This window comes from Micropterus salmoides, unplaced genomic scaffold, assembly GCF_014851395.1.
Source record: "Micropterus salmoides isolate LMB-PRFRI ecotype aquatic unplaced genomic scaffold, ASM1485139v1 Ms_hic_scaffold_22, whole genome shotgun sequence".
NCBI classification, from domain to species: Eukaryota; Metazoa; Chordata; class Actinopteri; order Centrarchiformes; family Centrarchidae; genus Micropterus; species Micropterus salmoides.
Genome location: NW_024041373.1, coordinates 14798445 through 14823774, shown reverse-complemented (window position 1 = coordinate 14823774; position 25330 = coordinate 14798445). Strand labels below are relative to the sequence as shown.

The window sequence follows — 25330 nt, the reverse complement described above, 5'->3', positions numbered from 1 at the left end:
TTGCTGGACTACGGTATATCGATACTGGTTTAGTCATCTCAGCTCATGTAACCCCACGAGTAACAAAAGAGGACTTTACTGATTGTTTATCTGCATAAATACACCTCATAAATCTATGTGTCCGTGTGTGAATGCGCACATAATCTGGTGAAGATGTAAATCACAGTTGCTATAAGCCGTCTTTGGGGAGCAGCTAGTGTGTGCGAATAGTTGGTCTATTCACTCAGAGTGATATACAATCCACTGAACATGCAACACACACTAATACACACATAATGTACTTAACCAGGGCCAATAACTCAGATAAAACCAGATAAAGAAAAAAATGTTATGAATTATACTCAATGAGTTGTGAATGGAACGCATTTTCTACTGAGTAGCTTTCCGTAAACTTGGTTCACTCTTCATATACTCATCTACAGCAGTTATCAACTGCACCAGTACCACCCCATGTGCATCTAGAGCTAAAATGATTAGCCAATCAGTCGATTGGTCGTTTCACAGAAAATGTATAAAAAACTATTTTGATAATTGATTAATCATTTCAGTAAATTTTTTTTAGCAAAAAGTCACTCTTTCCAGCTTATAAAATGTAAACATATTTCGGATTTTCATTGGCTTATACGATAGTCTGAAAATCTTGGGAATATCTCTTTGTTTTTGGACTGTCAGAAAAAAAATTATATATATATATATATACTTCACAACATCATCATGGGCTCTGGGAACTTGTGATGGGCATTTTTACTATTTGCTGGCAATCTATAGACCACTCATTAATCAACAATAAAAATGATCTATAATAATAATAATAATAATAATAAAGTATATGCATCTCTGTTGGAAAGGGTGAGGTACTCACAGGTTTTTGATGTCTGTAGCTCCTCTGAATGCTTTTCTGGGAATGGACTGGATGAAATTCTCGCTCAGATCTCTGTGGAGACAATAAGTAGACATTAGATACACATAACTTACCCTTGAGTAGGGCATGGTTCGGTTTGTTTGGTTCGGCTAGGTGTGCGTTCTTGGAAAAACTTTAATGCAACCCTGTTTTGGAAACAAAATGAACACTTTTCAACAACTTCCTATGTAAACATTTGACTTCCAGTGTTTAAAGCATGCTTTTCAACCAGCAGAATTCACACTCTATTCAGTGTCACTCTCTCTTTACCACTCATCGGTGCAGAACAGAAAGCTAAGGGCAATTTTTGTGTGCCAAAACCCTGAGGTGTGGTACTGCATGGAGAGCTCCACTCACAATGGAGTCGTTATGTTATAGTGGCTGTATTCTTCAGTGTTCACTCATGCTATAATTTGTGTGACCATGTTCTGATGTGAGGTGCCCAACTCACTGCCTGCACACAGGCTGACCAAGCAACCCATGATCTAGAGGACCCTGTTGGGTGGATTCATTTGGACGCCTCACCACAAATAACATTATCTTTTAGCATTAGGCTGAGCATGTGTGTCCCGCGCTTAACAGTGGGTACAAATTAGGCATTTGTAAACTACATATGTGTGAAACTAAGAGTGAGAGAGGGGAGGGTCAGAAAGGAAAGGGGGAGGGAGAGGGAGTGAAACACAAGTAGCCATAGTTTTAATTAGTGAGTCTTTTGTCTGTCGTTTAAATGGTGAGCTAACTTCATTCAGAAACGATCTGCCCCTCTTCTATACACACACACACACATTGGGAAACTGTAGGACGCTGCCAAAAGCGGCTCCTGTCTTGAAACACACACACACATTGAGGGACCCCATAGCAAAGACAGACATAAACAGAGTACTTATGGTCGCCCATAGACAGGCTGAAGCATAACACCACAATCTATGAAACTACACAACTGTTCTGCACGAGACTTTGATGACTTCTACTTATTTAATGTTGGTGTACACCACAGCACGCATTCCCATGATGCACACAGCAAGTATCCACGCTTATAAAACACCATGGGGTAATGTTAAATTGAGTTTCCAAGACTCCCGCGACACATAGTGTCCCCATTGGGTCATCCTTTCCAGACTTTTCCTTGGAATGAATATTGCACCCACATTGTTTCAGCGGGAAACAAAAGAGGGAGCAAAACACACAACAGTGGTTGTGTTGTGCAATTTATCTAATGAATGGGTGGTTGTGCATTTATGGTGCAGCAGAAATTAAAACAGCAGGCCACTGCAAATATACCACAATTAAAAATGGAATTTATGTATGTTTTTTGTTGTTGTTGTTTGAATATGTTAATCCCAAGGCAACTGTTAAACTCTTACTAAATGATGCATTTTTCTTTAGTTCAATTCAATTCAATTTAGCTTTATTGGCATGAATGTATAACAACACTATTGGCAAAGCATCTTTAATTCATGTGCACAGCGAATAATCATATACAGTGGGGGAAATAAGTATTTGACCCCTTGCTGATTTTGCAGGTTTGCCCACTTACAAAGAATGCAACAATCTACAATTTTAATCATATGTACATTCTAACAGTGAAAGACAGAATCCCAAAGAAAATTCCAGAAAATCACATCATATGAATTTATAAAAATTGATAACCATCTGATGAGGAAAAACAAGTATTTGACCCCCTACCAAACAGCAAGTATTCTGGCTCCTACAAGCCAGTTAGTCTTTCTTTAAGACACAGCCCCAATCCCAACCAATTATCTACATCAAATACACCTGCCTCACCTCGTTACCTGTATAAAAGACACCTGTCAACACCCAAACAACCAGCATCCAACATCACCACCATGGGCAAGACCAAAGAGCTTTCTACGGATATCAGGGACAAGATTGTTGATCTGCACAAGGCTGGGATGGGCTACAAGAGAATCGGAAAGCAACTTGGAGAGAAAAGATCAACTGTCGGTGCAGTTATCAGGAAATGGAAGAAGCACCACACCACCGCCAACCTCCCTCGGTCTGGGTCTCCACACAAGATCTCGCCTCGTGGGGTGTCCCTGATCATGCGAACGGTGAGGAATCATCCCAAAACCACAAGGGGGGAACTGATGAATCAACTGAAGGCAGCTGGGATCACAGTTACAAAAGAAACAGTTGGTAACACACTACGCCGTCATGGATTGAAATCCTGCAGCGCACGCAAGGTCCCCCTGCTCAAGAAGAAACATGTACAGGCCCGCATGAAGTTCGCCATTCACCACCTGGACGACTCAGAAGAGGCCTGGAAGAAGGTGATGTGGTCAGATGAGACCAAAATAGAACTTTTTGGCCTCAACTCGTCGTGTTTGGAGGGCAAAGAACACCGAGTACAACCCAAAGAACACCATCCCCACCGTCAAGCATGGTGGTGGCAACATCATGCTTTGGGGGTGCTTTTCAGCCAAGGGGACGGGACAACTCCATCGTATTGAGGGGAGGATGGACGGGGCCATGTATCGTGGAATTCTGGACCAACATCTCCTTCCCTCAGTGAGAGAGCTGAAGATGGGTCGAGGATGGGTGTTTCAGCACGACAACGACCCTAAGCACACCGCCAAAGCAACAAAAGAGTGGCTGAAGAAGAAGCACATCAAGGTTCTGGAGTGGCCTAGCCAGTCTCCAGACCTGAATCCAATTCAATCTTTGGAGGGAGCTTAAAATTCGAGTTGCCAGGCGACAACCTCGGAACCTGAATGATTTGGAGGCTGTCTGCAGGGAGGAGTGGGCCAACATCCCTGCCGAAATGTGCACAAACCTTGTCACCAACTATAAAAACCGTTTGACATCTGTGCTCGCCAATAATGGCTTTTCTACAAAATATTAACATGCTGTTTGTCCAGGGGGTCAAATACTTGTTTTTCCTCATCAGATGGTTATCAATTTTTATAAATTCATATGATGTGATTTTCTGGAATTTTCTTTGGGATTCTGTCTTTCACTGTTAGAATGTACATATGATTAAAATTGTAGATTGTTGCATTCTTTGTAAGTGGGCAAACCTGCAAAATCAGCAAGGGGTCAAATACTTATTTCCCCCACTGTATGTCAAACTATATGTTGACATATACGACTGTATCTTGTTCGGTCTTGCCCCTACTTTACAGTCTTACCATTTTAGAAGATGACGGTGTATTTATCATGACATTAAACTCTGGGAATGGCCATAAAATGAACACCTTTATACCTTGAATAAACTAACACATCAGCAGTCCAATTATCTTAACTGCATCATATTTCAACAGTACAGACAACCGCTTTATCTGGCTATGATTCTCATCCCCCAAAAATGCGATGTGCATGTACAGATGTGCAAATGAAACACACACATCGCTGGCCTGTGTTCAAAGAGAACGTAAATATTCCATCTCATGGCACATTCTAATTTTATCATCTGCGTTTTTGAGTTTGATTCCCTCAGCAGATCTGCATAACATCTGCTTTCTCCAAGATATTCGGGCAGCACAGTTAGCAGGCAGTTTAGGCAATTATACAAAAATAACCTGTCTATTCTGTCAGTCTGCCACATTTTGCAGGATCATATTCCAAACATCAAACCAGCTTCATGTCTCCTCACCAGCAAGCATGGGAGCCAGAGCAGTTGTGCTCCCTCCAGCTCCTTTGTTGTTCTCTTGGCAAAACAGCCTGAGTGCAGAGTTGAAAGCTGAGTCAGTCTGGCACCCGGGCTATATTGGTGCCTCTTATCAAGGCGGCTCAATGCTAGAGGAATGCTTTTGGCCTACCTGGCCCTGCCCTGATGACTAATTAGTCCTCTCACCTTCTCCTCACCTTCCTGCTGCAACAAACACACTAACACACATGGAGACGCCATGCTTTACTGCTGCAGACATGCCGTTCGTGCTTCTCCCCCCCGGACATCTGGGAGGAGTGCGGTATGTCTTTTCTGTGTGTGTGTCTGTATGTGCGTGTTCGATCCCGGATTACAATAAGAAATTATAACAGATTGCTGTGCTAGGACAGCATTGTTGAAGTGCCAGAGGATACGGTACAGGAGGTGAGGAAGAAAGACAGGGAAGCAGAAATATAGAGACAGACATGAGAAGCTGAAATGCAAGACGAGGAACGGAGGCTCTGACAATATGAATACAATGCTATGTGTGTAAGTAGTAAAATGAAAGCTCTGGGGTGGAATCCGCACACTAAAACCCCTATAATCCTATTAGCACGCTATAACACGATTGGCTGGGGTGATCTATATGCTCCCACTTATGGTGCTGTTTGATTGGATTAGATGCTGAGGTCCTGGGAGGTCGCTTTCTGACTGCAGGTCTGTTCTGGGACAATGTGTGCCCCATGACAACCCTAAATGATGCTATCTATCATGCCAGAAAGTCTGCCTTTCTCTCATTTACTTATATTGCCTTTCTCCCTCTGCCTGGTTTGTTCTCTTCTCTGTCACATACAACTGAATAATGACAGTGGTCATGGTCTGGAGTCCTCCGTCTTCTGTGTCCTTTAAGGATTTATCGACGGGTTCAACTCCTACGGGAGCCAGAGCAATATTAAATTTAGCAACACAACATTTCTGCATTTACACATTCTTAAAACGGCAAACAGGACATTTCTGTGGGAGACCATGCTGTATTTTGCATAGTCTGTGGTTGCCCCTCACTGGTATTTACTAAGCTCAGCCCTGACTGTGTTGGCTCCGAGATATTTGACATTTCTGATTAGTTTGGAAGCAGATTTTCAGGGAAGCACTGATCCCTTCAAAAACAGACATGATTATGTGAGAACAGTCACCACAAAGAGGGATATTGGCCACCATGGTCTCCATCACTAAGTCATGACAGTAAATCTAATGTTATAGCCCTTCAGCAAATACCACTACAGTGCATCACTTGAGAAGCAGCCCGAATGTAGTTAACAACCAAACTGGCATGGCAAGGAATTACACATATATATATATATATAAAAAACAGTTTCCTTCCTCTTTGTCCTTTGCTTCTTTGTCAGATCATTCTGTCTTTGAGTGTCGGGCCGATAAAAACTTTCCAAAATGTCAGTCTATCAATTGCTTCAGATTTGCTAACCTCAGGCTCATCACATTGTTAAGTATTGCCGGAGCGGAGAGCAGAAAACATTAAGTATCAGAAGCAGGAGCACGGGTCATAACCTCCAGGCTTCACTCCACTTGACCGGCTCTGTTCAGGGTAAAAGGATTCATGGAAAACATCAGAGCCACGCCGCACTCTCCACTGCCCAGACTCCTTCCATTCAGTCATTACAGTGCTATGAAGACTATCCTGAGGCATGGCAGCGGCCTCCGGCCCCATTCCAGGCCGTCCAGGCATCTCACACAGTGCTGTAATGATGTCAGACCTGCAGCTTTTTGCTTCCTTATTTCCTGCTCACAGAATGCCATACCAGTCCTTTTTTTATTACAGGTGTGTGAACCAATGCCCGAGTGAGCGAGAGTGTGGCTATGTCAGTGTTCAAACAGCTTAGACCTGGTATAGATTTACCTTAATGCACTACATACCACAAAGTTGGCAGTTAGTTCATTAATGTAGCCTGGCTCTCTTTAGGTGACGTTGCTCACAGTTCATTCCCATTGTAGCCCTAATGATGAGGTAACACATGTTTTCAGGTGTGTCCTCGCCGTATGAACTACCGCCCCTAACCCACTGCGGTCAGGACTTTTCAAGGTTTCACTTGTACAAGACCCAAAACAATGGTATTATTTAGTCAGTGTTAAGTGCTCTGACAATAAACTCCGCTACTGATATGCCTTTTTACAAGAATCCTTGCAGAGGCTATATCTGGAATAATTAGCAATGTTATCAGACATAGCTCAAGGCGCCTGGTCTGGAGATTAGCTGCACGTTGAAGGTAATGTCTGGTTCCTGTCTGATTCACATCATTAACCTCTGATCTCTATCTCAGTACACTGCACTAATACTGTACACAACCTCAACTCTCTTCTGCAAGACACAAATACCTACTGTGGGCACATTATTGATTGGTTGTTAATTGCACTAATCAAAAAACAGTGCAAAGGGATTAGCATAGTTTTTATGCTTATTATAATCGCACTTTTAATACTTTAATCTTTACTTCTGACAGCAAAAGGAGTTTCTGGGGATGCTGCAGCGGCTCAGCCACCTCAGGGACAGACAAGCCTTTCTGGTTAAAACCCTCAGGGCTTTAAGATCCACAACTTTTAATGCACAAATGAAAACATGCATATGGACACATGTGCACACATGCCTACATGACAACACAAACAATTGCCAGTCACATACATTTGATAACCTCTGCCTCCAAAGTGGGTTGATTACAGCGGTTGGCATAAATCAGACGTCTTGATCTGATGTCTTACTTTTAAAGGTTTCATTGAATGGAAATACCCACTGCCATTTAAGGATTTGTGTGCGCACTCTGAAATACCGTCTCTTCTTCAATGACCCAGTTCAACCACTTTCTTTCTCCTTGTCTCCGTCTTTGTCTGCACTTTTCCGGTAAGCTTACTCTGGTATTAGTCATGGCGATTTAGCAAGACATTTTCCCTCAGTGTTTTGAAAGTAAACTAAGCTAACTAAACCTTTTATTCAGTAACGGTTTTTCAAAAATACTCATTAAGGTGAATACATGTAAAAGTTTTACACTGCAGTATGCAAAATACTGGCATGACTGTCAAGTGATCTAGCTGGTAAATGTAGCGTACTAATGCTCAAAAGGGGAGAATTTTAGACGATGTTGTTGCACTTCTGCATTTCAAAAGTGAAGATAGTGAGCTGAAAGTGCTGGATAGAAATCTTTCAACATGTAAATGACATGCCTCTTCAGTCCATGTCTCTGCATTATACTTTTACACATTTAGACATGTTTGTACGGTCAAGCTAAGACTAAAACATTTGTTCCCCGTCTTTGAAAAAAATGGAACCATATCCAGGGAAACAAACTTAGATTTCTTACTGATAAATAACTGCTGATCCTGAAAAGAGGTGCTTTATGGTGCTCGTATATGTGCCCGTGTTTAGTGCATTCATTTTAGTGTGTGAGCTTCTAAAATAGTCTTTGTTTTCTTGATTTTTTGACTCGATTGCATGATAAGAAAATGTTTATACTTGCCAAATGCCCTTAATTGTATTTGTCCATTTAAAGGGGGAAAAAAAGACAGAAAGACAGAGGGGGAATGTGTCTTTACTTACTCATTAAGAGAGTTAATGAGGTGTGTGAGGGCTGTTAAAAGAATGGCAGTGTGCTGCCACTAACTGCTAACTACTTTCTTCCTCCCTGCACGGTAAAAACCCACAAGTAGACACACACATAAATAAACACACACACATAAACTGCGGGCTGGACCTGGAAATGCACCAACAAATGACTCAAGACACTGCACATAAAGGAGAAATACATTCAAATAAACAAACCAAGCATGTACAAAGTGTTTACGTTCACATTTTGTCTGGCAGAGGAAAGAGAAAATGCCAGTAAGCAGAGTTGAGACTTGAGACTTTGAGTAAAGTTGAGAAAGCCTTGCATAGTGACGAACGTTAAAATATTTTATCAATTAGAAATACTAACAACTAACTAACTAAAATACCCACTACTAACACAGATTTTAAAGCAAAATATTCAAATATCATTTTACTCTCTCAGAAACCTGAAAAAACTGTAATTAACTTGCAATTTTCTCATTAACATGTGACTTGAATAAAGGACACTTGCAGCTCCTTCTCTGTCGGCAGCAGGGAGTATATGATGGCTCGATCAGACCTAGTGTAGAAATGGAGCCATTAGCCCTGTCACTGGAGAAGCTACAACGGATGCTGCCAACCAAAAGGAGGCAACAAACAATGAGAAAGCAATGACGAAAAAAGAGAAAAAAGAAAAGAAAAAAGAGGAAGCACAGGTCATAAAGGAAGAGCCAGGATGTAGATGCTATGCCTTGATTAAGGCCATTTCTCAGCTTTAATAAGGTCATTAAAAAATTCCCGCTTGAAAAGCAAACAAAAAACAAAACCTGGCTATATTAACATGCTGCATTTATGCGCAGACATATCTTTGGTTGAGGTGCAGAAAACTGTAGAAGACAACGAACCCGCAGTGTCAGGCAGATGAAAAAAGAGGGAAGGTGTTAAGAGTGGGGGATAACAAAGAGAATGAGGTGAGAACGAGTTTGGATCGAAGCTGCGGGGCCTTTGGGTGCTTGCCAAAACACAGGCATGTGTGTGTGTATTTGTGTGGCCCGGAGAGAGTGACTGAGTGTTTCTGTGTGCGGTCAAGAGTATCTGCGCCTTCCTTCTCACCCTTATGCCCACCCCATCTCGCCGTTCTCTCTCTCCGCACCTTCACATTATGCTTTCTTTCTCGCTAAGATAAATGGTAAACTTGCCTTCTAGCTGTATCCCCCTTCACTTTCTCACTCCTGTCTGTCTGTTAGTGTTTTGCACTTCATACAGCAGTCCGTGCAATCTGGACAAGGGAGACAGGCACCGTGACCACTAGCAAACATCATGATTACCATTATCAACTGGAGGTCAAACCACAGTCTTCAAATCCTTCATTCATGCTCACGCAAATTATCATGCACAGACACGCAGATATAGTACAGGCAGAGTGTGTAAGGTGTTTTTCTAGTCCCTTTGTGGTGGAGATGAGAGGGAGGAGAGAGCTGGATGGAGCTCAGTGGGAGGAGGAATTGATAAGCGGGAAAGGAGAAACTGCTGCTTTTATAAAAAGAGGAATAAACAGGCTGCTTTAAGGAATATTCTCACACAAAAACCCAGGAGAGAAAGTATCTCTTTCCCTCTCTGTCTCCCTTCTAGGACTAAATATAGGCTCTACAAAGAATCTTAATGAAAAACAAACACTGTACTGATACCAAAAACAGCATAATTCAAAAGCATCTGTTTGTCTTTGTAGATTTTCTTTCCTTTTGAAAGCTAATGTCAACACTAGTCCACTAAAACTAGCACAAACAGCCGGGAAAAAGGATTGAGTAGAGCTGCATGTCGCTTCACTATGGTCTCTCTTTCCTGTGCAATGTTGCTTTCTCTATTTATTTCTATAGACTTCAGGAAATAAGTCATCAAGCAGCATTATCTAATTTCCAACAGACCCAACGGACTGTCATAGCAAAGCGCTCAGTTATATATTTAACCCTCTAATGTATTACGCTTCCATATGCTGAAAGAGGAAAACGGAGGCCATCTGGAGAGGGTTTGGGATTTATTTTGATGTTGAAAAACACGGCTAGAGTAACACCCTCTGTCTCTCGCTCTCATAATACACACACACACCCACAAACTGTCTCTTTTCGATGGGACCTAAAGGGGATTTCATGGATGGACTCCACTCTAATCATCTGCAGCTCAACAACCAATGAGAAACACACAGTGCTCCCAGACTGGAACACTCAGCAACCACCAAGAGAAAACACAATGTCAGTGGAACTTATCAATCCCACATGAGGGCTGACGGACACAGACACACACACACACACACGTAGGGAATCAAGACAGAGCTAGTTTAACTGTTGCCCACATCTCTTCTTTCACTGTAAATGATTCATGATGTCTATGTGTATTTGTAGGCTTAAAAATCCCATATGAGCGCATACATTTGGCTGGTGTGCTTTGCTGCCTCCCATGAAGCAAATGAAAGAGTTAACATGGCAAAGAAAGAAAGGAGAAAATCTATCCTTTCTCCCGGCTCTTGATTCACCCTAATTTCCCTCTACCATTATGTCTACTTGTGTTTCTGTGTGTGACCAAGCCTTTCATTGCCAGACAGGCAGAGTGATGGAGCGGGGCGGAGCGGCATCGATCATGACAAACGCTTCCAGGCGCTATCAACTGATGCTGGGGTGTGCGATAGTGCCGCTTTGCACAGGGACACAGCCAAGCCCCGTCCATCCATCATGCTGTCTACCTGCTGGACAATAGCAGAAGAAGTGTGAGAAGAACAGAGAGGAAAGGAGGGAGGGTAAGGGGAAAACATACCTCTCAACAGGTCCATTATCACTGCCATTACCTATCCATACATTAGCCAGCGGGCTCACACGAAGACCAAGAAATAATGATCTCTCTCTCATCTCTGAGAATAGCCTGGAAATCATTTTGCTCAATTGGACTAATGTTTTACACTGAGCCAGGACAGGGGTAAAGAGGAAAGAGACGGCCATTTAGAAAGACAACAAAGCCGATCTGCGGTAGCTGCTCTTGCTCTCTCACACACACATCCACACTGTGTGGTCTTACTAAACTAGTTAAAGATGCCTCTTTGTGAATTGCTGGCTACCTAGAAAGTGGAAAACTGATCCTGACGATCGGATGACAGCTTTTCCTGGAAGAACAGCACTGTTCTGAGGTCAGTGTTATTGAGCCGCTGTGATGACAGATCCACCACACCTAACCACAGGCGGCTGATAGCAGATCAGAGGACTGTCACTAAGACACACAGAGTCAGGAGCTATTTCAATCAACACGTAAACTGAACACACTTCAAGACACTTAATCGACTCCATGCACATTGTAGAGGTGCAGAGTTGCATCAAGACGCAGAGTGAGGAAAAGCTCCGGGGAGAAAGGGGGGGGGGGTTAAAATACTTGAAACACAGGGAGTGGGAGATATGATGAATGCTGACCAAAATGAACCCCTGCATAGATCATCTCCTCGTTTCCTCTGCTGCCTTCCTCTCTCTGAGGAGCTCATACACAGCCTCTTCTATTCTCTAGACTCACTGCAATCGAGAGTGAAACCTCCCGTCACACATGGAAAGTATCAGAGGAGAGGACTAAGTCAGAGGGAAGGTGAGCTGAGTAGCTACCTTTATATCATGCCTGTTCTCTGTCCAAATCCCTCTGAAAGGTAAACTTAACAACAGCCCAAAGGTACCTGCCTAGATATACACAGTCAAGGACACTTAGTCTAAATAGAAGAACTCATCTGAAGGGAAAAAGCATGATTTCCCTTCAAGTGATCTTGTTATTGCTACTTCTCTAAACTTTGTTTTCCCATTACATGTTGAAATGTGTACATTTTCTGGGTGGGCATTGAAAGAAATATGTAGTGCACATGCATTATTTTGCTGCGGGGAAAATAAGGCCACATTGCATTGAGAGGTGAAGTGATGGAACAATAAAGGCATCAGGCTCTTCCCTCGGTTACCCAAACCGCCTCCTGCCCACCATGATGTATGAGACAGGTGCATTGTGGCTGACGTCAAAGTGAACAATTCACCCTGGCCGTGTATCACCTTATCTTTGATGTACATGCACACAAACACACCCTCCAAGGTATGCATGCATGCACATACATACCCCCTCAACCCACACGTTATCTTAATGCAGCAAGACAGCAATGTAATCAGTGGTAAGTCATGCCTCTCGTCCCCATATATGTGCACTCACAAAATACACAATATAGATGACTTGTGGTTAGCTGAAGACAAAAGCAGCTGCTGCACACACCACTTTGTTACAAACATAAGGTGGAAAAAGACTTGTACGGCAGTCTTATGATAGGTTCCTCCAGTGTAGGAACTGATTCATAGCAAAGATTTGACAAGTTGATAGCACCACCACAACTCTGTATGGCATACATTGTCAGGGTATAATTTTTTTCCCAAAGTAACTTTTCACTTTCTTTTATTTACTTTATGATATAGAAGTAGAATAGGAAACTTTTCATTGAGACTACTGCCTTGCAATGAACAATTTTCATTATCAATTAATGTGCAGAATACTTTCTCAACTGATGAGTGTGAGTTTTGTTTCAGAATAGTCCTAAAACCATTCAGTTTACCATCATAGATACCAAGACAGCCAGGGCAGATTATTTTTAAAGTCATAAGATTCATCAAAATTGTTGACGATATGTTTTTGTTGATTGACTCATCTTTTCAGTTCTAATTCATTTTGTGTAAGTAAATAAAGCAAAACAAGTCAGAAGAAGTTTTGCAGTGGAAATGACTGAACTAGATGTGTGTTACTGACAACAGAAAAGGTTAGATCAAGTTGCCTCTTCACTATCGAAAATCTCCGACTGTATCAAAAACTTTTATGGTCACAAAGCGGCAACTCTGGTTACATTTTTGAGGAGCTGAACAACAACTATGGCATAGCTTACGATGTAGCTGCAGCAGCCATGGGTGTAGGCTTGAATGGGAAATATATTTGAAACAGCATATGGATTTTCTCAGGAGAATAAGGCTGTCTTAGAATGAGGGAAACCACCACTGATGCCCAGAACATGAACACTGGATGCATACAAAACAGTGGTACCTGGATGACAAGTAAAGAGTTGGCCTTAGATCTGTTAACCTTCCCATGTGTATTCAGAAACTTTGCAACTCTGTCTGCTCAAGCAGACTGCAGTGATCCCATCCCAGACAGCCTATTACATAAGTAAAGAGGTTAACTACTGGTCAGCTAGCACTGTGTTTGTGTGTGAACAGATTTGAGGAGGCAACATTTCCTTCCTGTGACAGGTGTGTGTACATGTCAGGGGGCAGTAAAGGCATTCATGAATAAATAACTGCAGGGTATAGAAATCTTTCATGAATATTACATGAGGCTGTTGGGAAGGCAAATGGCTATACTCAGCATCAGTCCTTACAAACCAACAACAAACAAACACACAAAATGTTTAATGTTAACAATGTTTTTAACTTTATTTGACTTGAGCCTGTTTAATGCCGTCTTTCTTTGAATTACTGTTCTCTATTTTAAATTATATCTTTGTGTGTATAATATTTTTGTCTTTTTCAGGATTTGGTTGGAACAACATATCTCCTCTTGTCTGAACACATTTCCATATACAGTCCTGTTTTTCATAGAGGTCATTTTGTTTAATGAATGCAAGTATTTGTTTGGATGCTGACTTTTTTTTGGGCAATCACAACTACAATTTTAGAGAGAAAACTGGGACTTAAAGTTAAAAATAAGGCAATGAAAATGAATCAAAGCCTCTGGGCTTTCATTTTCTGCCTCTCTTTCTATCACTGCTCTTAATTAACTTCACTGCATAAAGATAGTCATTCCACAAGAGCTAACGGCTCAATACTTTTCAGATTCAATTTCACTCAAGCAGCGAGTTAAATCCCAACTCTGTGTGTGTGTGTGTGTGTGTGTGTAATCCTAATGTCGGGATGGGTTCTCAGTCCAAACCAGAGGTGCTAGTCCAGAAATTGCAGAGGTGCTGGTTGCTAGGAGACAAAAGATACCCAGCTGGAATTGTGACTAAGCCTGAGGGTAGTGTATGTATGTATATATGTAGCGTGTGTGTGTGTGTGTGTGTGTGTGTGTTCTGTTTGTGAGAGCAAGACTGAGAATGTCAGATGAGAGCGAGGACAATTGAGTTGGTCCCAGCTGTGGGAGCTGGAGTGGGTGGGAGTTGTCCTGAGAAAAAGAGCTTAACAATGGACATCAGTGACTGCTCTGGATGTTTACTCTGTCCTCCACGCTGCTCTAGAATACCCTTATCCTCCCACACCGACAGCCCACATACAATGTAGGCAGGGGAGTGAGTCAAGCCAGCTACAGCCACCACATAATGACAGACAAAGACAACTATTTCAGCTCATTGATATAGATGATCTGCTACCATGACCAACAAGACGTTTACAATTATTCCTCGTAGTATTATGGCAAACCTCAATGTGAACAGTTTTCATTGGAACTATTTCTTTGGTAAAAGTAGTTCCAATGAAAATTGTTCACAGTGAGGTCTGTGGATTATCCAGCGTATGCCTGACACTGTTTCTGGCAAGACTCGTTGCTCTTATGTCATTTTTTCAAAGCATTGACTTGAACAAATTAAATTCCATTCACCTTTTTTGAATATAGTTGCAACACAAATCTAAGCAGATGTCTCAAAACCTCAGCAAATAAAACCAAAACTACCTACATGGTTTGATGCCATAAAGGGTAAGTGTGGAACAATTTGTGGTTTGATTCAAATGCCCCTTTAAGACTAAAAAACTTTCACCAAATGATCGACCCGTCGCTTTTATTCATTTGGCATGTGATATTACCCACTTGCACCCCTTAAAATATTTTAGAAGTGCCACATATGGCCTTGAGGTATGTTCATTAATGAGTGACCAGCCTGGAGCAGCAGATGTGATCTGCAATGCTCAGGAGATGAAGATGAGGCCTGAAAAGACTCAGCTTTCAGGGTTAATGAACCCTTGCAGAGGTGCAGCCGTAGGAATGGATTATAACCACTAGGGCCAAACACACACACACACACACACACACACACACACACACACACACACACACACACACACACACACACACACACACGCTAAAGTGTGTCTTTGTCTACCTTCAACTGTACTCCAAGTTGAAACAAAAAAAATATCTAAAGCACTTCAAAGGTGTATTTCAGCATAATCATTATCTTCTTGACAACATCTTGACAACAACGTCTCAAGACAAATATAACCCTGAATGAAGGAAACAGTCTTTTCTTTTTCTAACAATCCAACACAATGGAGGCTGAAGGACATCCATCATCATCCACAAACATTAGCATAAAGACTGATTACTCCCCAGGGCTGCAAGTCGTCTGTGTGGAGTAATGAATGCTTGCCAGGACAGTTAGCATACTGTCGCTAGCCAGATGAGGCCAATACCTTTAGATAAATTACTGAAACAATAACAGATATGATGGATAAGTGTGAATACAGTGGATTTATTGTTCCATATATGTGAACAATGAATCATTTTCATTCATTTGAAGTAAGCTAACATGCCACTGCGCTTGCTTGTGTAATCACGTCCTTGACAGCAATTGTCTTTGTGTGTTCATGAAAGCAACTTCTGGATAATTTTATTGCCATAAGTTCTGCATGGATGCCGATGCATAACCCGGGGCTGAGAGCATGTGTATTTGTGGCTATGTGTTGGTGTGTGTGTGTGTTAGAGAGGCTGGTAGCCCCAGAGGAAGCTGTGTCACAAAGCCAGCCTGGCACTCACTAGAGGACCAACTGCCAGAGCAGGGGGCATGAAATTAAAACTCACCGCCCAGATAAAAATGGGAGAGGAAAAAGTCAGAGGGGGAAGAGGAGGAGGAGAGAGGGGTGGTGGAGGAGAAACAAAGGATAATAAAGATGCAGAGGAGGACAGGACATAATAGGCTGGCAATATAAAATCACCCAAGTCAAAAAGGAAACAAAAGAAATTTGTGATGGCAGAGTTGAAATGTGCTCTGCATTAATGATGCCTGCCTGCATTTTTCTATACCGTATCTGCTTCAAGAGGGAAAAAGGATCTGACAAAAAGAAAATCCTGCAACTATCAAAAAACCCACAAAAAAGTCCATCAACTGTTCAGAGAAAAAGTGCTGCCGACCCTCAGAACTTCAAGCCATTTTTCCTCATATGTGTTGACTTTCCTTGTTGCCAGACATACATTTGGTTTGTGTTTCTTGTGATGGTGATAGATCACCCCACTGGTCTAGACCTGATCAACACAGAGGCTGTGCACAGATCTGGCACCTACACACACATAAACATACTCTACACTGTATGTCTATGTAGGCGTCATCTATACCATTTTCAACTCTGACCTCAAGAAAGAACAGGAGGCCCCCTGAAGCTATGATGGATATGCCAGACACAGAGACTGTGTGTGTTTGTGTGTGTGTACGTACACATTTGTATGGTTACCTGACAATGCTACATCCTGTAGCTGAACTTTGCAATTTATTTTCTTTGGTGTATTTTATTGCTTTCATACTGGTACAGAGAACATGTTTACTGAGAAAACATGCACACACAAGTACACTGCAGACACTCGCGGGTGGGAACAGCCAAGCGGATGTCCTCTCTCCGAGGTTCATATCTCACCCTAGCCATGCCCTTTCACTCCAGCTCTGTGAGTCAGGCTGGGAGGGCCCTGAGCGTGACCAATCCATTAGACTCCTCTGACAAGGATGAGGATGACATCTGAACCCCCAGAGGCAGGGGAGGGAGGAAGATGACAAACAGAAGGAAGACTACTAAAAAACCGGGAGAACATAGGCTGTGGGGATGAGGGGAAATGTGGCCCCTAAAATTTGAGCAATCACTTTAAAGGACATTTTTAAAATCTTTGAAGAAAACAGTTACTTGTCTTGAGTTTCCCTTGAATAATGGATTCTCGTGTTACTATTCTGTTAGCCAACTGTATCAGGTTGCAGTGGTTTTATTTACAGAACAAGGTGTGCAAGAGAGTATATCCGCCAAGTTAAGTAAAGTATAACTGGAGGATGGGGTTTAAGGATGAGCGAGTGAGAGTGACAACCCTGCCTGGAATGCCTTTGTTTGCATAGGCTAATATTTGCTCATGGATTTGGCTTTTCCCCCTTCTCTTATTTGCTGTTGACAGAGAGGAATGAAAAGGCAGATAGCCAAAGGGTTACCTAGTAGCAAGACTTTTGTGCGTGTGTGTGTGTGTAGACAGCAGGTTCCCAAGCAGCAGGTGGTGAGCAAAGGCAGAAGTATCGAGTTTAGGAATCTTGTTTGCTGCTTAGAAGTTGCTGCTTCTTTTCCATTAACCCTGCTTAGAAGCACAAACACATGCCAGATATGCACCAGGAAATGCGTGTGTTTGTGTGCAGGAGACAGGGAGAAAAGGATGAAGACATTCAAACTCCTTACACATGGTGCCAAGATCCCCTCCCCTCACTCCTCTCCCTCCTGGGGAGTCAGGGGTTGCGGCAGCCTGGGTGTCTGCCTCAAGGCCAGTCTCACAGCGGGCCAGCGGCGGCGCTTTGATGTCTTTGTGGCGAGACTTCGTGCCTCATGTCCACGCTCATTAACTTTGTCAATGACAGATCAATGTGAGCCTGCAGAATGGTACGGGGCCTCAAAATTACAGCCTATTTACCATTCTAGGTCTGAGTCTGGACTGGCCATGGCATCGCTCGAACAAACACACAATGCAGCAAGAGACGGAGAGACTGTTTGCTCATGATAGCACCCATTTAACAAGAGTCGCCCCCTCACACATACAAGGAGGATATTGCTCCACTTAACTCTGGCATCCCGACTTCCTACGGCTTAGAGCTCACAGACAGCAGTCACATGTCTTTACATCCTGTAATTCCCTGTTTAATGATTACGAGATTACGAGACGGCCTTTCTATGTTTTTGCACCCTTACGTCAGCAGACAGATGCAGCTGACCAAAGAGCTAAAACCATGAGATCAGTTCAGGCTTGTCTCTCACAACATGACCCTCATTGTTAAGATCTATCACTAAGCATCTCTATAGCACTTCTTGAATTTTACATCTGTAGTCTGTGTCTAGTTTTATTTCCCACTCCATCTCGATTATAGCTCATTTTTACTGCTTTTTGATTGCCTGCTAGTTTGAGATAAGTGGGGTAAAAGAGAATATCTATTGCAATCTTTGAGATAAGGTTTATGCTGTTAAGAGCAAATAAACAGTCCGCCTTGTGTTTCTTTGTTACTCCCTGTGCCTATTGTTAGGTGCCAAAATGTGATACCAAAGTGAAACTTTAATCAGTAGTTTATGAGTAACATGAATGCTGTATTATTCTGCAAAATCTTTTTTTCATTTAACAAAATATGCAAAACTTGCATCAGTATTTAAGGTCTAAACTCAAGCATCCTGACAAGAACTTAACCTAAAAAGCATAAAAAAGTTTCAATTTAGCTCAAAGAATAAATCTGATCAAAGAATACATAAACAAGACTAAAACTGAGCATTTTGATGCCAACTTTTGATACTTGTGAGTTTTTGGTATTCACCACTATGGACCTGTATTTTCAGGTTCTAACAACAGCCTTGTTTTACCTGGGGGATTATTATTGAATCTTTATTATTATAGTTTTGAAAGAGTTTCACGAGACTAAGAAGAATCTGGGAGAATCTCAACTCATTACCAAACGTGTATTCAAAAGTGAATCTGCAGTTAATCTCCTCACATTTACTGGTGCATCCACATGAAATTCCACATGCTCATTGCAGACCCAGCACATGTAATGTCCCCTGCGCACGCACCCACATAAACATGCATGAATGAGTGCACATACAAACAAGTTCTCATATGGTAATGCAGGTACACATGTGTGCAGTGCATACATGCATGCACATGCACACGCGCACGCACACACACACACACACACACACACACACACACACACACACACACACAAAAAGCCTGGTGCACACAAACACACACAGCCAGAGAGATCATCTGTACTCTAAATATTTAAAAAGACTATTCCTCTGTCTGTAATTAAAACCACTGCAGCATTCCAAAGCTGTATCCCCTACCATCACCCCATGTCTCTCTCTCTGTCTCTCTGTTTCTCCATCTCCTTCTAGCCTGTTGTTCTCTTCTTCCTTCCTCCATTCTGACCTTTGCTTCAGTTGCCTAGAAATGGGATGTTTGAAAATCTTCCAAAAACAATGAAACTGTGGGAATCCTCTGTGCAACAACTGCCCTCTCTTTGACACCCATGAATCTCCCTTCCTCATGAGCACACCACCACCTCTCATTTTCACTCACAACTCATCTAGAATGGCATCGGTTCATTTACTGTTGGGAGAAAGTAAAAGGTCAGGTTTTGTCTGGATGGTAGGCAGCCAGTCCAGGCAGGGAAGGTTGCCTTTTTCTGAGAGAAATAATGATATGTTAGGACAGCCCGCAGAGCAAACACAGGAACCGTGAGTCAGCGCCACACACTGTTTGGTCAAAAAACTCAGGGATTCTGTCATGCCTGGGCCTGTGGGGATACTGGGGGTAAATCCTCTCCCTGCCCCACCGCTTCCTCCTATTAGAATCTGCCCAAATCCTGCCTTTATCACTGTGTTTGCTCTGCTGAGCTCGCTAAAGCTCTACAGCCCCTCTCACAAGGTAGGTGTTTATATGCATGTATGTGTGTGTGTGTATTTGCTTTGGCCTGCAGAGTAATGCTTCCCATCCCTTCACTATCAACATGGGTGGAATGCAGAGTGCAATGTGACGAAGGCCTGAGGGTGGAACACACACTTAGAGGCTCACAGGACAGACGTGTTCCTGGAAAGGAAAGCAGCAGTATATTCCTTAGATCTAGTAGCCATACATGCAGCGCGTTCACAGGAGTGTGTGTATAAGTGTGTGTGTGTGTGGGTGGAGTTGTAAACAAGAGCTTCTCATGAAGTGGAGACGGTCTACGGAGAGCTGCTCTCATTTCAAACATCATTTATTTATTAGCCCCCTGTGTGGGACATACACACACAGTCACACACGCGCACACAGTGACAGAAATTCAGCAGTTTATGCCATCACGCACCAGCGATCAACCTCATTCCCTCGTCTTCTTCATTCCGCCCCCTCCCTCAGTCCCTCCCTCCTTCCTTCCTTAAAATCGATGGAGTGTTTTGTCACCCAACGCCGCATTTCGTGCAATATTCATCTGAAGAAAAAACCTCATCTCACCCTCAATGAATTTTCATAAACTCTGTTTGGCGTTGATTGGTAAATGAAGGGCTACAAGGCTTGACACACATGCACGCTGGGGCACACACGCACACCAACAACCCCATTACCCAAGCTTCAGTAGAAGGGCTTTGTTTCGTACCATTGGAATCTGACAGTGATTTATGGAGAAGGGGAGTCACACTACACCCTGATACACACAGCAACACAAAGCAAGGTTACTGGCCCAAACATGGGTATAAAGAAAGGTTACTGCTCCACCAACAAAGCCACGCTGACAGCAGTGCATGCTGTGGTCCGGGGTCAACACCACATTAATGTAGCCCAACGGGATGAATTCAGCAGACCCCACTAAATGAATGCATTGACTGCTTTCAATAACTTGTGTTGATGAATTCCATGAATATGAATCTCTCCGCTTCCTCATTCAGTGATTCCTTAATGACTCTTCCGGAAACTCTCCCGATGTCACACTGAGCCCAAGTTTATATGCCAGTTTCTGGAGTCATTTTCTGCTGCATTACCGCAGCGGTTTTGTCGGAGTGGTGAACCCTAAGAGGCCAGACACACCTTTAACTTCTGTGTGGGCACGTTAGATCCTCTTTATATCTGCTATCAGTTACAGCTCAGGTGAGGATAACACATTCCTTCTGACTCATTATGAGTGTCGAGAAGACAAGGCAGTAATTTAGCTGGTAATCTGTAACTATTTTAGCTCCACGGTTGGTTTTGGAACACACGCATGCAGACCCGGCAGGATTAAAACTGATTCCCGAGGGAATACGTTTTCTACACAGCATAAGCTTTTCTGCAGCACATCTTGTTTGCTAGTTTGTTGCTACTCACATTTTACAAACAAAACAGAAAGCTGTCAAAAAAGAAGGAAGACAGACAGACAAACGGCAGATGAAAGAGGAAAGGTTTGCCTGTCTTACGTATTAAAAGTTGGTTAAAGGACACAAACCACACACTGATGACTCACAGACACATAACACTGACAGTGAGTCATCCTTAATGAAGCTTAATTTGGGGGTAAAACACTCACACTGGTTTTGCTCTAAGGGCTCAGGGATGTACCACAGAACCTAATCATATCAGCGAACAGGCCTCTGCAGCTAATCACGCAGCCACATGGACTACATAGACTTTACTGTAAAAGCACAAAAAGAGAGAGAGGGAGAGAAAGAGGGGGAGAGAGAGAGAGAGAGAGAGGAATAGAGGCATGGATGATCATTTGAGTTCATTTTCTAAAATGTTCCTCTCTGTTTTGCTCATTTCACCACTCCTACTCTCTTGATGAGTGCTTCAGCTTTGGCAACAATAGTATAGGTTTGTGTGTGTGTGTGTGTGTGTGTGTGTGTGTGTGCATGATGGAGGTTTATGAAAGCCACTCCAGGACCCTCCAATGCCGGCCAGCCTGGGCCAGCTTGACGATTGTGGATTGGAATTCAGGAGGGCGGTTGACAAAGAGGCTCTCCCCTGGTGTGTATTTTACAGAATGAGAGAAACACATAGTGTGGATGGGGAGAAAACCAGAGAGAGAGAGAGAGAGAGAGAGAGAGATGAAAGAGAGAGCAGGTGTGGGTGCCTGAAACAGCATTGACAACTCAAAGACAGCAGCCTATTCAACACTGCGTAATTGCCGTTACAGTGGCTGCTTGTTTCTTTAATTTCCTCTTTAGAGCGATACGGCAGCTCTTGTGTTACACATTAATTATGTTTTCTGGGTTCCCCTCTCTGCCCCTCCCCCTCCCTGTTGACTGACAGCTCGGGTGCCTCCTGGCCCAGCCTGGCTCGGAGCAGGGGAGTGGGTGACTGAATAGGCTAATAAATGGTGAAGGAGGGGTTGGTCACACCCCACCCCATTGTACCAGCGCTGTCACGCCTGACCCTTAACCAAACACACACACACACACACAAACGCACGCGCACACACACACACTTTGATGGCTAACAATGTGTGCACACAACCTTGTATGTAGTCACACACACACCTTCACATCACCTCTGTCGGCCCCGGCCCCGTACCAAATACCCAGGCCCCCTCCTGTATCCAAGGTGACCAAATGAGGCCCCAGCTATCGCCTAGCAACCGGTGAACAATGAGCTCCAAGGAGACGGAATGGCTTGAGCAAAGGGCAGGCTATTCTCTGGAGACGGAGGGAGGGACGGAGGGATGGGAGCCGAGGTGGGGACGAGGGGTGATGGGAATGGTGTTAGGACACATCTTTAACCATGTCACAAAAAGGGGGCCTGCCTGGGAAGCAAGGCTGTGCTTCTCTAACCCCCGCTGGACGTCTCCGTTCAACTCTGCTCTGCTCAGCTAACTCTCACAACAGCGCAACAAAAAAACAATCTGACTTCTACCTTTCTTTCCTTTTTTTACCCCAACCTCCTAGGGAATACCAGAAATGTAGTAGTTAGTAGTTTAGTAGTATTTAACATACACTCTAGTGTATAATATAGTGTACAATGAAAACATTTCACCATTACAAAGATCAGCTAACAGCTGTGAAAGTTGCGAGAGGATGTCCAGGACAGATGAGAGTTGATTTGACGTTGATTCATAAATCTTTTGAAATTACAACCTTGCACTGTGCATATTTAATTATTAAATGAATGACTTGGTTTTCTTAACTTTTCTTTACATTCTCGCAGGTATGATATGTTTAAGGTCACTGGCTGTTGTCTGACATTTTTATAGTGAAAAACAAAGTCACTGATGATTGAATGTATTGTAATGCACTTTTGGGACGGTCCCTAACTCCGCCTAACAGCCACTTTGGACAGACATTCAGTTCTTAGCATCATCATCTTTGGTGATTTTCAGGTGAAACTACTTCCAAAATGAGCTCTCCAACTGTGAGGAATTGAAGCTTTGACACAGAGCTATTGAAGGTTTCCATAGTCTTTTCTATTCGACAAGTCAAGGTGGAGCTGTCGCTGCAGGTGCACTTGTTGCTTCCACATGTTTGATCTCCGGTACCTTAATTCGGTACCTAGCAAAACAAGTATCGACATGTTTTCAGATTTTTGGTATCGACGTGATACCATATCGCTCTCACGACATCCCTACAACCTCCTTTCCATATCACCATAAGAATGAGGGGAGCCCGGGAGTAAAGCCAGAAAAGCAAAAAGCAGGGAAAAATAAATGATTATGTTATCTGCCATTTCATTCATCTGTCAAACATCAAACATATCTTTGTTATGATACAGAGACTAAGTCAGGACTGACAGTATTATGACAACTTCCACATTCCCTAGAATCAGCCGAGGAAACTTTTAACTAATTCGATTGATGACACCGACATACCGAAGCTTTGACTTTAAACTTACTGTGAAAGAAACTTTTATCAGTTCTCCAGCTCTCTGCCCTTGGAGGAGCGAGGGTGTTAACACAGATGTATCACCATCTTTCATCTTTCTATATCCAGAAACACAGGTAGGAAGGTGAATGAGGGTGAGATTGCCGAGGGGCCAAACGCAGCACAACACTTTGCCAATTCAGTCTCCATAGAAACTATTAGGAGCTATACTATAAAAAGACCAAGGAGTGAGTGAAAAGTCAAGCACGCCCAGATACCTGGCTCACACTGTAATGATTTCACTGAGGTATTTATTACATATCCATCTTTGATTAGGTTTCTGCAATTATCTCCTGTCAAAATTTCAGGCAGAATAACAACTCCTCTAAGAGGTCACCGAAAGGTTCCTAAAATTGACACTTCAGCGTGCTCTACAAACCAAGATCAAAGATGTTTTACCAATTAACTTATGAGTGTGGAGGGCTGTCGGGCACCGGCCTCCTAGCTTGTTTATGTGAAAACTCCCTGTTAGCCATGAATGGCCTCCTCTCTTTAACCAGAGCTTTATGAAGTTGAACCTGGGCATATGCCCTCTGATCACAGTGTATTCTACACACACACATACACAAACACAGGCTGTACATTTCTTTCTTTAGCACAAACTTATGCTAATATCACACAAGAATTAGACACTTTTTCTTTTTTATACCACTGCACCACTGACTGTTTGTTTGTGCAAAGCAAAACAAGCTATTTTAAGATATCACCTTGGATTATTATTATGAATTATATAACAATTATGCCAGGCACATTTTCAGACAAAATCCATCAATATTCAGTTGCAATCCCAGCATTCGTAAACATAGCAGCCGTACTGTGATGTGGCCAGGAAAGTGGCCTAATCTACGAGTCAGAAGTAATCCCTGTCTGTGGGCTTAATGAAGGTGTCAGGGGGAGGGAGCAATAATGAAGTGTGGCTATGTGTTACGGATTAATACTCTCACTCACGCACACGCACACGCACACGCACACGCACACACACGTTTTGGAGGATTTCACAAGCGTAGGCAAGGAGGATTTAAAGAGTGGCGACGCTCCTTCAGGGCGAGGTCTAATCAAAAAGCAACAGATGTTCAAATATCCCTCTGTCGCTCTGTCTTTGTCCCCAGACTTTTTCACATGGCAATTTTAAGAAGTGTTGACACATTCAGAGAGCAAGCGGAGAGTAGTAATAGAAAATGTTATACGAGTTTGTGTGTCTGCCACTGATTTCTGGCCTATGTCGATGTCCTGGTTAAAGTATCTGACCTTCTGTGGCAAGTAAATATCGGGAAAGGTCTCTTGGATAATGTAATGGACAGAGTAATGCTATAACTTACACAGACTATAATGATTTGACCCGCTCTTTGACAGTATTGTGTGTCTCTGTGTCTGACTTCATGGGAACTGTCTGCATCTCCAGGTCTAGGCTGGGCAGGGGTTGACCTACTACTCTTCTATTCTACAGGCCACAATCCAATGCTGGTAATATCCACTCCACTAACACCGGCACCAACAACACCCCCTCCAGCCATCGGCTTGATCTCCACATGAAAGGGCCTGCGAGCTCATTACCACAGCCTGAGGCTCATCGGGGCCTACAGTCCCCAGGACTTTTATAAGCCAGAGAGGATGAA

At 42.9% G+C, this 25330-nt stretch overlaps 1 protein-coding gene across 4 annotated transcripts in view; it reads right to left on the bottom strand.

Moving 5' to 3' along the window:
• Nucleotides 1-25330, bottom strand: part of LOC119917203 (slit homolog 1 protein-like) — an 89807-nt gene that overhangs the window by 39186 nt on the left and 25291 nt on the right. For all 4 annotated transcript variants that reach the window (XM_038737369.1, XM_038737371.1, XM_038737370.1 and 1 more), the window contains exon 5: nucleotides 863-934. In XM_038737369.1, coding sequence (XP_038593297.1) covers nucleotides 863-934 — 72 coding nt within the window. The remainder of the gene's footprint in view (nucleotides 1-862; nucleotides 935-25330) is intronic.